This window comes from Eucalyptus grandis, chromosome 6 (assembly GCF_016545825.1).
Source record: "Eucalyptus grandis isolate ANBG69807.140 chromosome 6, ASM1654582v1, whole genome shotgun sequence".
Taxonomy (NCBI): Eukaryota; Viridiplantae; Streptophyta; class Magnoliopsida; order Myrtales; family Myrtaceae; genus Eucalyptus; species Eucalyptus grandis.
The window spans coordinates 875,124-889,165 of record NC_052617.1 but is presented as its reverse complement, the minus strand read 5'-3'; the positions used below and the strand labels follow the sequence as shown (position 1 = coordinate 889,165).

Below are 14,042 nucleotides of genomic sequence, written 5' to 3'. Positions count from 1 at the left end.
AGTAGAGCGGGTGTAAAATCTTTTGGGTGGAGTGAAATTTAACTTCAGCTTTTCTATCGAGTTACAGTCGGTATGGACGATTCTTGCTTTTCCTTCATATTTTGCCATGGCAATGAAGCGTTTCATATGCATTCATGGAAACCCCTATTAATGTGTACATTTTCATGGTTATTAGGTAAACTTGTAATAGCAAAACTTGAAACTCAATGTTTGGAAAAATACTTAGTCAAAAATGAACGTTTGTATAATTTACATCAACAAAACAAATGAAAAGTATATTCTTCATCGATGAAAAGATTAGGCATAAATTGTTAATAATAAAAATATTATTAATAAAATCAACAATTTAGAAAACACTTTCGTGAAAAATGATTACTTATATCGTTTACGAAAATAACTTTAGACGTAAAAGGTTATTAATTATTAAAATATTTTTTTATTAATTTATTATTCTAAGCGATGTAAACAAGTATTTGTCAATGAATCATCTATTAGTTGGACACAGATAAATAATTAATGTGAAAGTTTGTTAATTTCTTTTATGGGTAATTTACACTCGAAAGATATAGTTTCAATAACTATCCATCAAAGTTGTCATATCATATCTGAAATTTACGCAATCTTAGGATTGATGCGATCACAATTTTTGGATCTATCCTCTTTTTTCTGGTCCCCACGCGTCTTTTCCTTTCACGCTACCAAACGTTTGGGTTGCGGTCAAGGCCGACTGCAATTTTTGGTTGCGGTCAAGGCCGACTGCAATTTTGGTCTATCCTCTTCTCTTTAGGTGGATCCCACACGTTTTTTTTTTTTTTTTCCTTTCACACTACCAAACGTTTGGGTTGCGGTCAAGAACCGCAACTTTTGGGTCTATCCTCCTTTTCTCTTTGGGTGGACCCCACGCGTTTTCTTGCACCCCACCAAACATTTGCACCTGTGTCATCTTCTTATTGGGTCAATTCCATTCCCACAACGGATCAAGAAAAATTTCCATTCCCAACTTGGCAGATTCGGTCTCAAGAGAAAATGAACAGAAAGTGTGTTGGCACACCCTCCCCCACCCCAACCCCCAACCCCGTGCCCCCTTCTCTCCCTCCCCTCCCCCTCTTCCTCTCCCTTATTGTTTTCCAATCTTTTTCCAATATGGCGGTATGGTGCTGCATTAACATTGTTTGTCAAACATAAGAGAAAACGTTAGTCATATCAAGAGAGGAAATCATAATCAACATTACAATAAAAAAACCAAGAGTAATAGTCCACAGCGGCTCCATTTGCACAAAAGTCGAAATCTTGACCCTCATTCGTTGTTGTGTTGATGGGAGGAAATCAAAATTGCAAGTAGAATTGACAAAAGAAGATAAAGCTGGTGCAAAAGTTAGGTTATATGAAAGAAGAGACGGGTGGGTTCTTGCAAATGTTGGGTGTCGACCTCCACGACATGGCAATCTCAAAGTTGTCGGGAGTTCACTTCAATCAATCTCCACATCAATAAGCCTATTCATGTTTTGGAGAAAAAAATGGTGATTTGATTTTGGAGGAAAAAAATGGGAACACTCGCGCCTACTATTGGGCTAAGTGGCCATGTTACATCAATTTCTTGTTGCATTCCATGGAAATAAAAGCAGTGCATTTCAAAACTTACGTGGTTAACCTAATCATGTTGCATGATTTTATAGTTTAAAATTTACAATTAAAAGGACAGTAATGATTCGAGTCCTTGTGCCATTTACGTATTTGAGTTCTTGAACTTTTATTTCGTTCATTTAAGAATTAAAACTTGCATTAATTTTTATTTTTATTTTAGAGATTCCATCAATTTCTAAGGGACAGAAATCATAGCTGCCTTCTTTAATTCCCTGTAGACGTAATAACAGATTGCATGAGAATATGTCTAAATGACCATGAATTCCCATGTGCAAGAGAGAAACATAATTTATTAAATATCCTTTTTTGCTAATATGAGTGATTGGAAAATTTAGAATTAACATGTGATATCATTCATTAAATTATCTCTTTGGTTTCATTGTCACAAACGTGAATCATCCCAGAATTAATTACTTCAATAAGTCTCCCAACTCTAATTTTTACGTGTATTCTTACATATAAAGGCAATTATGAAGTTATTTTCTCATTGATCAAAATAAGGATCCTCAAATAATATCGTTTAAAATTTACTTCCAAAAGGTATTTGTATGAATTGATATCTATAGACAGTGCTACATATTTTGAAATTATAAAAAAAAAAAAAAAAGGACTAAGCAAGGTGCAGTATCAATTTTTTAGAGAAACAAAAAGATTGAGAATGTTTTAATTGTTAAATCTTAATATTCTCTTATTTCTCTTATTCTTTGGATAAGAATTTTCATTTCTACACAAGAAAGCTATTACAAGTTTTCATTATTTGAGGGCATTTGAGTTTTCGTTCGGGAACTGCTCTCAATACGAGACCAAAGGCATTTTTATTTTCATGTTCAAATGGAAATGAAAACAAAAAAAACGAGAAAATTTTCTCTAAACAATGCAGGGGCGGCCTGCTTTTTTGACCCATAGGCTTTTGGTTTTTCCTCTTTCTTTCTTCAGTCCCTTCATTGTGGACCCCACACGTCTTTCGCACGGCACCCAACATTTGACACGCGCTTGTCTTCGTATTGCTCAATTCCGTTCCCACTGGTTGACCGAATTTTATAATGAGCTGCCGTTGGCCTTGCTGTGTATGTTCGTGCATGAAGTGGATCACGAGGCACCACCAAACCATTGTTACCCAACGAAAGCATCAACTCTGCAACCTCCTCTCAAGCACTCCTTAACCCCTGCTTTTGCCTTTTGGAAATGGCTGAAGCAGTGCTCTTCACCCTCACCAACGACATACTGAAATTCGCTGGTTCCAACATCTTTTCGAAGATCCAACTTGCACGAGGTGCGAGCGATGATCTCAAGGGTCTCAAGTACACCATTCAGACCATCCAAACTATGCTTTTGGATGCCGAGAAGAAACAATGGGACAGCGAGCAGGTCAAGCTCTGGCTCATGAGGCTGAAGGACGTGTTGTATGACGCACAGGACTTGCTGGACGATGTCGCAACCGAAGATCTGAGGTGGAAAGTCACTCCCGGAAACAAGATGTCAAAAGCGGTATGTTTTTTCTTCTCCAAATCAAATCAGCTAGCACATCCCTACAAAGTGGCTAAAAGGATTCAGGAAATTAGGAAGAAACTGGATTGGATTGCAAAAGATAGGGAGTTCCGTTTAGAGGAGCATCGGAGTGAGGCAACTGTTGCTATTGTGAGGAGGAGGACGACTGACTCTTTTGTGCGGAAGGAAGAAATAATTGGTAGACAATCTGATGAGAGGGAGATCATCAAATCTTTGCTTGATTCCTCCTCCAAAGAGAATGTTTCGGTTGTTCCCATAGTTGGTATGGGAGGAATTGGAAAAACCACACTTGCTCGGCTGGCGTACAACAATGACAAAGTGACAAACAACTTCGAGCTTAAGATGTGGGCATGTGTATCCGATGTCTTTGATCTGGATTTTCTCATCAGACAAATACTGAAATCTACCCGAGATAAGTATAAAGGGGATCCTGAGACGACGGAAAAGCTGCGAGACATTGATAATAAGTGTACGGACGAATTGCCGGAACTTCTTCATAAGGTACTGGTAGGGAAGAAATACTTGCTAGTTTTGGATGACTTGTGGAATGAAAAGCGTGAGAGATGGTTGGAGCTCCAACGTTTGCTAATGGGTGGTTCATTGGGGAGCAAGATACTCGTAACCACGCGCAATCACTCAGTGGTGGAGGCTATAGGTACAAAATTAGGTATCTATAATCTAAATGTCTTATCTGAAGATGAGTCGTGGGACTTATTCAAGAAAACGGCTTTCGGAGATGAGGAAGAATTATTAAACCAAAATCTGGAGCAGATAGGTCGAGATATAGTTAAAAAATGCAGTCGTGTTCCCCTTGCCATCAAAACTATAGGCAATCTTTTGTTTGCCAAAAATGAAAAGGAGTGGCTCTATTTCAAAGAGCATGCATTCTCAAAAATAGATACGTTGAACCCTGGAATAATGGAAGTCCTCAAAATGAGTTACGATCATCTTCAGCCTAGGCTAAAACATTGTTTTGCATATTGTGCGTTGTTTCCAAAAGATTATGTCTTCAATAAACAAACAATGATACAATTGTGGATGGCGCAAGGTTTTATTGAGTCATTGGATGAGAATGAAGAGCTAGAAGAGATCGGGGATGATTATGTCTCAGACCTACTATGTGGGTCATTTCTTGAAGTTGAGGAGGTCGATCCTAACACTGGTAAGGTGAAACTGTTCAAGATGCATGATCTCATGCACGATCTTGCCTTGAAAGTCGCGGGAAATGAGTGCAAGATGGTCAATCTCAACAAAGGCAAAGACAATATGGATGAAGATACTCGACATGCATCTTTTGATTTACAATCGCCCTTATCACTGCAGGAAGTGACTTCTCTACTAGAAGCGACCAATCTGCGGACATTTCTCTCTTTGAGAGGAAGAAATAGGTTGTCCCCAAATGAATGTCATCAGATTTTCTCCAAGTTGAGGCATTGCCGAGCGTTGGGATTTGAACGTGTAAATTTTTGTATCCCTTCTTCGTTGGGAAGTCAGTTGAAGCACTTAAGATTTCTTGAAGTTTTTATGAATCCCTCCATCAAGAGTTTGCCGGATTCAATCACGGATTTGCTAAACTTGCAGACCCTTAAACTCTCTCGATGTAAAAATCTTAAAACATTGCCCAAAGATTTGAGGAAATTGATCAAGCTCAGATATCTTTCAATTGTTAGTTGTAACTCATTGAGCCACCTACCCCCCCTAAGTGAACTCTCTTCTCTAAGGATTTTGAGTCTTGTGTCCTTGTTGTCATTGGAGTTTGACCCTCTTCAACTGCAATCTAGTACTACACAGCCCTTCTTCCCATCTCTCGAGAGTTTGACCCTCTTCAAGTGTGGGAAGCCGAAAGGACGGTGGATAGGAAGGCAATTGATGGTGGCATTTCAAAAGCATCAGTCAGACAATTCACGGTCATCCTTCCCAAAACTTCGGTCCATGGTAATACAACATTGTTCCGCCTTGAACTTCGTGCCACCATTCCCCCAAGTGGAATACTTGAAGATAGATGACACTAAAATCTTGGAAGATTGGTTGACCAGTCTAGATTGCCCATCAGAACAAGCGGTGGGATCCACATTCATCCCTTTCTCTAAATCCACATTCATCCCTTTCTCTAAACTAAAGCATCTAAGTATTGATGGTAAGAATATGAAGACCTCAATACTTGAGACTCTACTTCAATTGGCCAGTAATCTCGAGTCCTTGGACCTTGGTAGGTGCAACCTAAGGGATCTCTCTCTTGGCATGCAGCACCTTTCCTCGCTCCAGGAACTCCGCATTTGGGGAAGTGTAGGACTTGACTTATCGTGCCAAGAAGACGAGCAAGGCACCCAATGGCAATTCCTTAAGAAACTTCGTGTTCTTAAAATCTCATACCATCAGGATTTGGTGACATTGCCCGAGTGGATTCAACATGCCACAATTTTGCAATCTCTCGAGATTTTTATGTGTGAGAGTCTGACAAGTTTGCCAGAATGGATTGAAAATTTCTCTTTACTTGAAAAGCTTGTAATATCTTATTGTCCACGTTTAGAGCATTTACAATTTGATATGCGCAACCTCACACGCTTGAAGGAACTGAGAATCATTGCTTGTCCCAAGCTGGAAGAGTTGCCTAATAGATGCGCACGTTCCGGTCATTGTTCGAGAGGGGACGAATCGGAACGATTAGCACGGCAGAGGTACAAGGAAAGACTTAAGTCACCTATCAATAGCGTTCCTTTTTCAACTATTTTACCTTTTTTATTATTTAACTAATTTCTCTTCACCATATTATTGGCAGCACGAATATTTATCAAGAGGAAGAAGGCGTCCCTCCACTCCAGCTTGCCCCTGCCTCCCTCGTTAAGGCCCTATTTGATTCAGCATTTGAAATGCTCATTTGGACTTTAAAGGGGTTTGGCCAAATGCTGTGGTGTTTGGTTAATTTTTTGGTTAATTTTTTTTTAGGACCGTGGGGAGATGCAATTCCATCTGGGTTGAAAGGCCTTTAGGGAATGGAGGTCCCGCAGCGTGTGGAACAAACACTACCCTTTGCCTCCTCGTCTCGCTCGTATAATCTCCTCACTTCCCCCACTCCTTCTTCCCCTCCATCACCGCCGCCGGAAGGAACCCCAGCATCTGCGACGCGAGTCCCATCCTTTCGATTGCCTCCTTCCTCTTGGCCAGGTCCGCCGAGGTCGGATTCTCGGATCCGCCGTTCGATTCGGAGCTGCCTTCGGATGTCTCGTGCGGTCGGATGAAGAAGTCCTGGGGATTTCGGTGATCCCGGCGTCGACGAGGCCTTTGACGCCGGCTTTCGAATCGTCGCTCGCACTGTCGTGGCTCTCTGCTCGCCGGAGTCGGAGGCCAAATCGATGGTAGGCATTGTTCCTCTGTCTGTCTGTCTGTCTGTCTGTCTCTCTATCTATCTACTGTAATAATGTGTAATGAGTTTGGATTATGGATTGAGTGTTATGGAGACATTTGGATTATGATTTGAGTGTTATGGAGACATTACAATGTCAATGCATGATATGAGCATCTTCTTTATAGCTGGTTGATTGAGAGAAGAGAACAACGACATCCATTGCGAGGTTCCATTTGACTTTAGAATTATGAGGTTCATAAAAAAGGAAGGAGAAAGTCATAGCTTATGAGCTACCATTAGCTGAGAAAATGACAATGCTGTTTAATATGGCCGATTCTTTGGGGGATCGGGTGGCTAGTACACAAGTTTTGCAATTCATGAAAACAAAATCTGTTAGGACAGAGTTGAACAATGATAGATGACAGGACGATTCGATGTTGTCTTAGCCCTTGGATCAATGCTTGCGTCATCTTAATGCGATGCTAACTCGATTAGATCAATTAGGTTTCAGATATGTCGCATCTTAATGCAAACCTACTGTTTCTTAGAAAATCTAGGGAGTGTACATAAATTTTTGCCTTGTGGTTGATTCTGGTTATTGTTGTTGAGCGAGTTGGAAGCTGGCAAAAATTCCACTTTTTATCCTACCTGCTAATATACAAAGTGGAATTCAAAGTTGAACCAAACAGAAATGTTCCTGAAACCACAAATTTTCCCGTGGTAGATTAATGCTGTAACTGTCATACAAGTATTCAACACTGTTTCATCTAAAGATAACGTATTTCTTTTGATCTTAGAGCGGTATGTATTAATCTTCCTTCCCTCTATTTTGTGCTCTCTTTTTGGTTCCGCTTTTATTTAGAGAATGACTTTGTCTTTTGGAGTTGTGTTGGTGCTCATCGATCTATCATTTGAAGCAATATAAGCATTAGAGACCGAGCACTGAGACCGAGCACTGAAGAAGTGCAATCTTGTTCTGTGGTAGTTTTACCTAGCTGAACATATGGACAGACTTTTATCTTTAAGTACAAACATCAATAAGACCACATAAAAAGGTTCACGCGGTCTACAGCTTGAAATCAGGAAGTGCAGAAGCTCCATATAGGCCTTTGGAAATGTAATGGGCAGTGTAGTCTGGGAGCGTAGTCTCCTTGTAGATTGGTGGGTTGTCTGCTGATGTTAATTCCTTCATGGGCCCATACAATTGTGAAGATGGTCAGGGAGTGTTGCCAAAGAAGCGTGCCACCAACACTGTTGGGTCTCTCTTGTTTGCCATGATTCGGTGCTCAACACTCTCAAACCGGTTGTTTGTTATGACTAATGGGCTGCAAATGCAACAATTAGTGAAGCGTTCCTAAGTAAGGAACGTAATTCCTATCTACTACTATGATTGCAATCTTGATGTTGATAGATACAAAAACTGCAGAATATCTAGAACCGATATTGACCCCTCCTGTGAAAAGCAAAGTTTTCAAACAAACATCTGTCTCATTTAGACAATTCCGAACTTGTCAATGCGAGGCTAGCATGATCTAATGGAGTTAGAATCAAGTTTGGATTACTCAAACAGCTCTGTTAGAATACAAAAGAAAAGTGCAGATTGTGAAGACATAATGTTATTGCTACAGGGAAGATTCCATGGTAATTTACATCCTGAGTTCTCAAGAGCTCTTTAACTAACTTAGCGTATGAGAAAGTACAGTAATGAGAATGAGAAGAGGATCGCAGTGTGTCGACCAATCAAAATACGGTTTCAGAAAAATTCAGAGATGGAACAATGATATCTGGCCAAAGCTACTTGCCTGCGAAAGATCTCCGATGTCAATCACTAGTGCTCCAAGGAGCAGGGGAACGTCGATCACTGGTTCTCATGAAGCACTTGAAGTCCTCCAATTTGATCTTGGATGAGAATAGTGGGACATGATTGCGTGTCCCTTTCCACACTCCATCTCCTTCAAGTGATTTGGGTGGAGTCCTAGGGCTTCGCATAAGAGCTCGAGCAGATGAGAGTAAAGTCTCCATCCGCATTTCTCTGCTAGAGATGTTGCAACGCATCAGAAAACTAAACTAGAGCTGCCGTAAAAGTATGGTCGGATGGATTCCCAAAGAATACATCTAAGGGTATTGGCATTTTGTATCAACTTGGGTGCAATAGTTTGGTTCCACTACCGCTAGAGCACGAATAAAGTCAATTATCGAGGAACATCCTTTTTTCTACCCAAAAAGAATGGAATGAGCACTTCTGAGGTTCCCGTTAGTGAAAATGATCAGTCACTGAGGATCGTCTTACTGATTTGTCTCCTTGATTGAGAATAAATGCAAGATTATCAAGAAAATTTGTACAGATTCAGCGGTGAAAATTGCCTTGGCTGACTGTCATTCCCTGAGTGTTCAACACCTATTCCGGCCGATTCAACCAAAAAGTACGCAAATAACTCAAGGTCCATATACTTGCTAGTTTAGCCCTTGATTTAGTGAAGAAAATGGAAAAGACTATCAAGTATCATACAGTGAAAACCATGTACTTTGCATCTACTACAATTCTTTTGCATACTATCTTCGTTGATTCACTTTGTGAACTTGTTCATGAATTTTCCATTTCGAAAGGTGAAAAACACAACAGATGCTCATTGGCTCACCTGCAAGCTTCGGGCAACTCCTCGTGCTGGGGAGGCTCCAGTCCCATGAAGCAAAAACATATATCTGAACAATCAGCGGTGACTGAATTATGTAAGTCCCATGTTGCTGTTCTATATGACCCTCTTAGTGTAAAAAATTTTCTTGGCCTCCGTCTCCAGCTTGAAGAACCTGCGCTACTCGTTCATCACCTCCTCCTAGAGGCTCTCAGGGACCTCATGGTTGATCACCCGGAAGAAACCCCTTTTTTCCCAATGCTTGCGCAATCTTTCGCAACGTCTTGTCGTGACTGGTGGGGCCTGCATTCACGCATCCGAGGTCGATGAGCGGGATCTCTCCGCAATCCTCGCGGCAAGCCAATTTGTCAGGTGGCTGAACGAATATGCGTGGGACTTGGGCAATCCCGGTGCCCACGAGGTTTTTAACTCCGGCTTTCGTCTCGTCGAATACTCTCAATTCGTTAGCTCAGTCGTTTTCGTCGTCTACAGCAGTGACCATTGTGTTCTCTGTAGTAAGGGATTACGTGTATGAGCGAGTTAAGTCTCAATGAAGTTCGCCTTGCGTGGTTATTTAGTGATGATATTGGATATTCATCATTGTTGATCTAGAGAAGCAGCTAAGCACAAGAGACATAATGGCCATCGGGAATTGACTGAAAATAATACAAACGATAGGAGTTGGTAACGAAAGAGTTCCACGTTTCTCAACTATAACTTTATTTGTTGCCAAGTCCTTGAAAGCACGTATGAAAGGAAGGATAATGACATAATTAGTCCCTAAACTTTGGTCTAATTTATAATATAGCCCCAAAATTTTTAATTTATTTAATGTGATCCTAAACTTTAAATCAATATATAATATGGTCCTTAAACTTTTAATTTATTAAATAAAATCCTTGGATTTTTTTATACGTGTTCAACTTAATCCATGAATTATATAAGCAAATCTTTATTGGATATTAATTAAATATAATGACATCAAGAAAAAATACAAATTTTCATAAAATCCAACTGCAAAATTAAATTAAAATAATCACAATTTTGTGATGCTTCTATTTCACGTAATTTACAAAAAGAAAAAAAAATCTCAAATCATAAGAATATGTACACTAACGTATTTGAAGCTACCTAGAGATGCATCACTTACAAAATTTCAATTTATCTTCGTTTGCATTGATATCATTAATATGTAGATTTGTTAAATTTGTATACCCTTTCAAAATTCTAACGAAATCATAAACAAAACTATATAAAACCCGTGCAAAGCAGCAAAGTTCAACTAGTAGTATGATATGTATAACGCCCTGAAAATTAATGGTGAAATATCTAATTTTGTGGCTAGTAAATTCGAATTTCGAATCACAGTCATCACCCAAGTTGTGTCTACCATCCCCGTGTGTGGATGGAACCTTAACTAGTACAAGCCGATGTGTGTGATTCACAAATACCCATGAAAATTAGTCTAATGAAGGATTTCAATTCCTTGTGTTTTGATTTTCTTGAATATATTTATTTCGGATAAAATGAATCATTTAAAAAACGTCTTCTTAAATGTCATTTTTGTGTTGCTTATAAATATTTATGAGTAAAAAAACATATTTATTATCCACAGAAATGTTCAGTCATAAATATTGTCGATTACGAAAATATTTTTTATTGAATATTTATTTCAAGTGATACAGACAATTAATATAGGGATTTTTTTTTAAATCATTTGTTTTTCTCCCAAAAAAAAAAAAAATCGGGACTAAAATCACAAAATGCGACGAGGAACTTGGCGCTCTTTCTATCACACAGCCTCTGCCTCTGGGTTGGGGTGGACCGACCCAAATAAACTTTCGTTACTCTTGCGTTTAAGCCTCGTTCGTTAGCAATTAGCAGCAAAATCGTCGTCCCTCAGGCATCATCTGCTTCTGTATAAGTCGCCAGTTCTCTTTCGCTTTCGGAGACAGCGACAGCGAGAGACTGTCGCACGAGAAGCTCTTCGACCTCGCTTCGCTTCAGCCATGGTGATCATCTCCTCTCTCTTCTCTCCTGATATCTGCTCAAGTCGTCGGGCTTATTCACTGAATCTCTTGCAATTTCATTTTTTTTTTGTTTTTTTTTTTGTTTTCTCAGAATTATTTGAAGACGGCGATCCCTTCGCAGCTAATCTCGGAGAGAGGCTCCAACCTCGTCGTCATCAACCCACTTAAACACCCCCCCTCTCTCTTATTCAATAGCTCGACGCGTTGAATTCTGTAGCTTGAACGCGGCTCGTTTCTTCCTTTGCTTTTTATAGGTTCTGCGAACATCAGAGTGGGCCTCGCTCGGCAGGACGCGCCTTTCATCGTTCCTCACTGCATCGCCCGATACACCAGCCAGGTCCCCAAGCGAAACGTGCAAGATCGGGTCCCACATTGTTCGCGACTTCCGTTTTCTTTTGTTCGGTTTTCCGTGTGTGTTTGGGTTTGGCATTGCGGGGTTTGCGTTGAGCTGAGCGTTTTCTAAATTCGCTGGGTTTCCTTCTGCTTCGTTGTTGTTGTTTCGGAGTTTTTAGATGCTCAGTTCTCAAGTTACCTCGGGGCTACACATGGAGCGAGAGAAGGCGTATTATATTGCGAGTTTACTTCTGCTGTCTGTCTTTAGTTGTGACAATGTAAATTGCTTTACATTTTCTCGTTATTAACATGTGGGTTAGTGTATCTCAGATGGCTTCATTGTTGAAGATTCCATTCTTGGACGAGGAGGTCGCGAACTATGACTCTTTCCAGCGCAAGGTCTGTAAGCTTTTTGGAAAAAGGTTGCCCTTAGTTCTTCATCGCCTGAGTTGAGCTGGTTTCTCGATCCTACTTGATCTTCACAATGATATGGAAAACTTAGAGGAGGGCTTTTGTGTGAACTTCACAGGTTTCATCGTCCAATTATCTTTTTATTTTCTGTCAGTTGAATCGGCTACTCAAAGGTTTTTAGTATTTAAGCAATTCCCTCAACTTGTTTTTTGTTTAAAGTATTTTCATTTCTATGAGCGTATTGTCCTCTGAGGAAGTTTTGTTTCTCTGATGGTTAGTAAAGGACTTGAATTATTTTAATGTCTTTTCCTTGATAACTTAGTATTTTCTCTCTACTTGTTCTATGTAAATGTATACTGCATCGTTATCCAAGAGGAGACTGCTGAGGCACCGCCCCCCGGATGTAGAGAGAGAGATGGCGCGCATGATAAATACGAGACTCCATAACGCTGCATCCCACGGCTCGTCCTGCGTTCCTGCGAGTCTTTGAGGCTGACCTTGCAATGCCCCGCCCTTCTTCAGAGTTTGGGAAACTTAGAATCTCTATGTTATCTTGTTAAAGGGGGAAGAGGAGGCGTGCTAATTTTGCTTCGATCTTGCATTCTAAGAAATGATGATACCAAGTCGTGTCGATCAAGAAGGCCACATTATATTCTTAAAGATGATAAATTCTATGAAACTAAAGAATGCTTCATGACTATTTCGATAGATTTGCCACACTTCCTCTTCATCATTTAAGGTATCATAGGTCGAGACATCCAATGTTTCTGCAATAAAAGTAGGAACTGGACAGTCATTTTCTTCTTATTTAATCCTAAAACATACGTCAACCATAGATTTAGATGGACAATAAGAATGCAATAGGTATCAGAGTGATAACCATGAACAAGCTCTATAAAAGGTAAACACTTACCCCATGATGCGACAAATGCAGAATAGTCTCGAAAGATATCTTTAGCGAACTTGATTACGTCTTCAGCTGATTCCGCCTATGGCTTTGCCAAGATTTGCTTGGATCGAGACTTGTTTGAGGTAGTCGACGGGGTCAACCTCGATCCAAGGCTGCGAGGGCTCAGCAGCAGCCTCCATTTCCAATCACTGGGAGGTGCCGGCAATGAGGAGATACGGAAGAGAGAGGGGCACGCACTACGGCCTTCGCTGCCCCTGGCTCCGCTCTCGCCGTTCTCAATCAACTCACTCCCGGCTTCAAGAGTCGGAGACCTTTTCCGACCCTTTGATGCTCGTCGTGACCTTTTCCAACTTGACAGGGTACACTGTTAGCCCCTCGAATAATTGGGCAGCGCGTCCCCGGCATCATCCTCGTCACGTCGCTGGCATCATCCTCTCAACTGACCACCATGGCCAGATGTTGTTCAGTGATATTCCCAGCTGTAGCCGCATGTACCGCGTCAGACCTCACATCTCCATGTCTCGCTTTTCGTCTTCAAATTCATTCGAGCAATTACAGCGGCGTGGGCTTAGAGTTGTGCGGACGAGGACAGAGGCGCACACCGGAGGGGCGGGCAGAGAATTGTGCTAAACCGCGAGCTTCCTGTAATTCCAAGCGGAGTAGTACTCAGGATTGATCACAAGGAGCTTCGCTCTCGTGTCGAGAGCCTCCTTCGCGTATCTGAGAGCAACATCACATCACAATCAGTTCGAAAAAACCTGATCAAAAGAAATCGTTCCACGCTTGTACGACGCTTCTGATCTTGCAGAGGAGGCCAGGACAGAAGTGAAATAGGCTTCGGAGCTGTCCGAGTCTGACCATGCATTTTTTACCCGGCAGAGAGGGAGAGAGGAAGTGTGAACTTGGAACCAAAGAGAGGCTTAAGGATTAAGGAAGCTGCTGAACTTGAAACTGAGCCTTCTGATAAGACAAAATTGAGAGAGAAACGTGGGACCCATGATTTTGGTATTCCTGTCATTCTGACCATCAAGGGTGTGGATGAAGCCGAAGGAGGGGTGGATTTAGAGCCGCACCTTGAAATTATTCCATGAATATGTACTTTGGGCTTTTCACGAAGAAAAAAGTTCACGCTATTCTTTTTCTCTTTTGGAAGTTATGCTATTTCATCCGGTGGATTAACTGAGCATGAAGTAAGATGAAGATGCAGTTGGCCTTGCTATGTATTC

The 14,042-nt window shown here is 40.9% G+C and overlaps 1 protein-coding gene across 1 annotated transcript; it reads left to right on the top strand.

The window, feature by feature from the left end:
* The first annotated feature begins 2,829 nt into the window (after positions 1 to 2,829).
* On the top strand, positions 2,830 to 5,159 carry LOC120294884 (putative disease resistance protein RGA3). The gene is made up of 2 exons (XM_039315734.1): positions 2,830 to 4,479; positions 4,935 to 5,159. The coding sequence occupies exons 1-2, from the start codon at positions 2,830 to 2,832 to the stop codon at positions 5,157 to 5,159; spliced, it is 1,875 nt and encodes a 624-aa protein (XP_039171668.1).
* Positions 5,160 to 14,042: the final 8,883 nt, after the last annotated feature.

What these genes read in the sequence shown, in the direction of transcription:
- LOC120294884 (XM_039315734.1), top strand. Translation starts at nt 2,830, where the DNA reads ATGGCTGAAGCAGTGCTCTTCACCCTCACCAACGACATACTGAAATTC. An exon ending in CGCCCTTATCACTGCAGGAA is followed by an intron (nt 4,480 to 4,934) that starts GTGACTTCTCTA and finishes ACTGCAATCTAG; the next exon opens with TACTACACAGCCCTTCTTCC.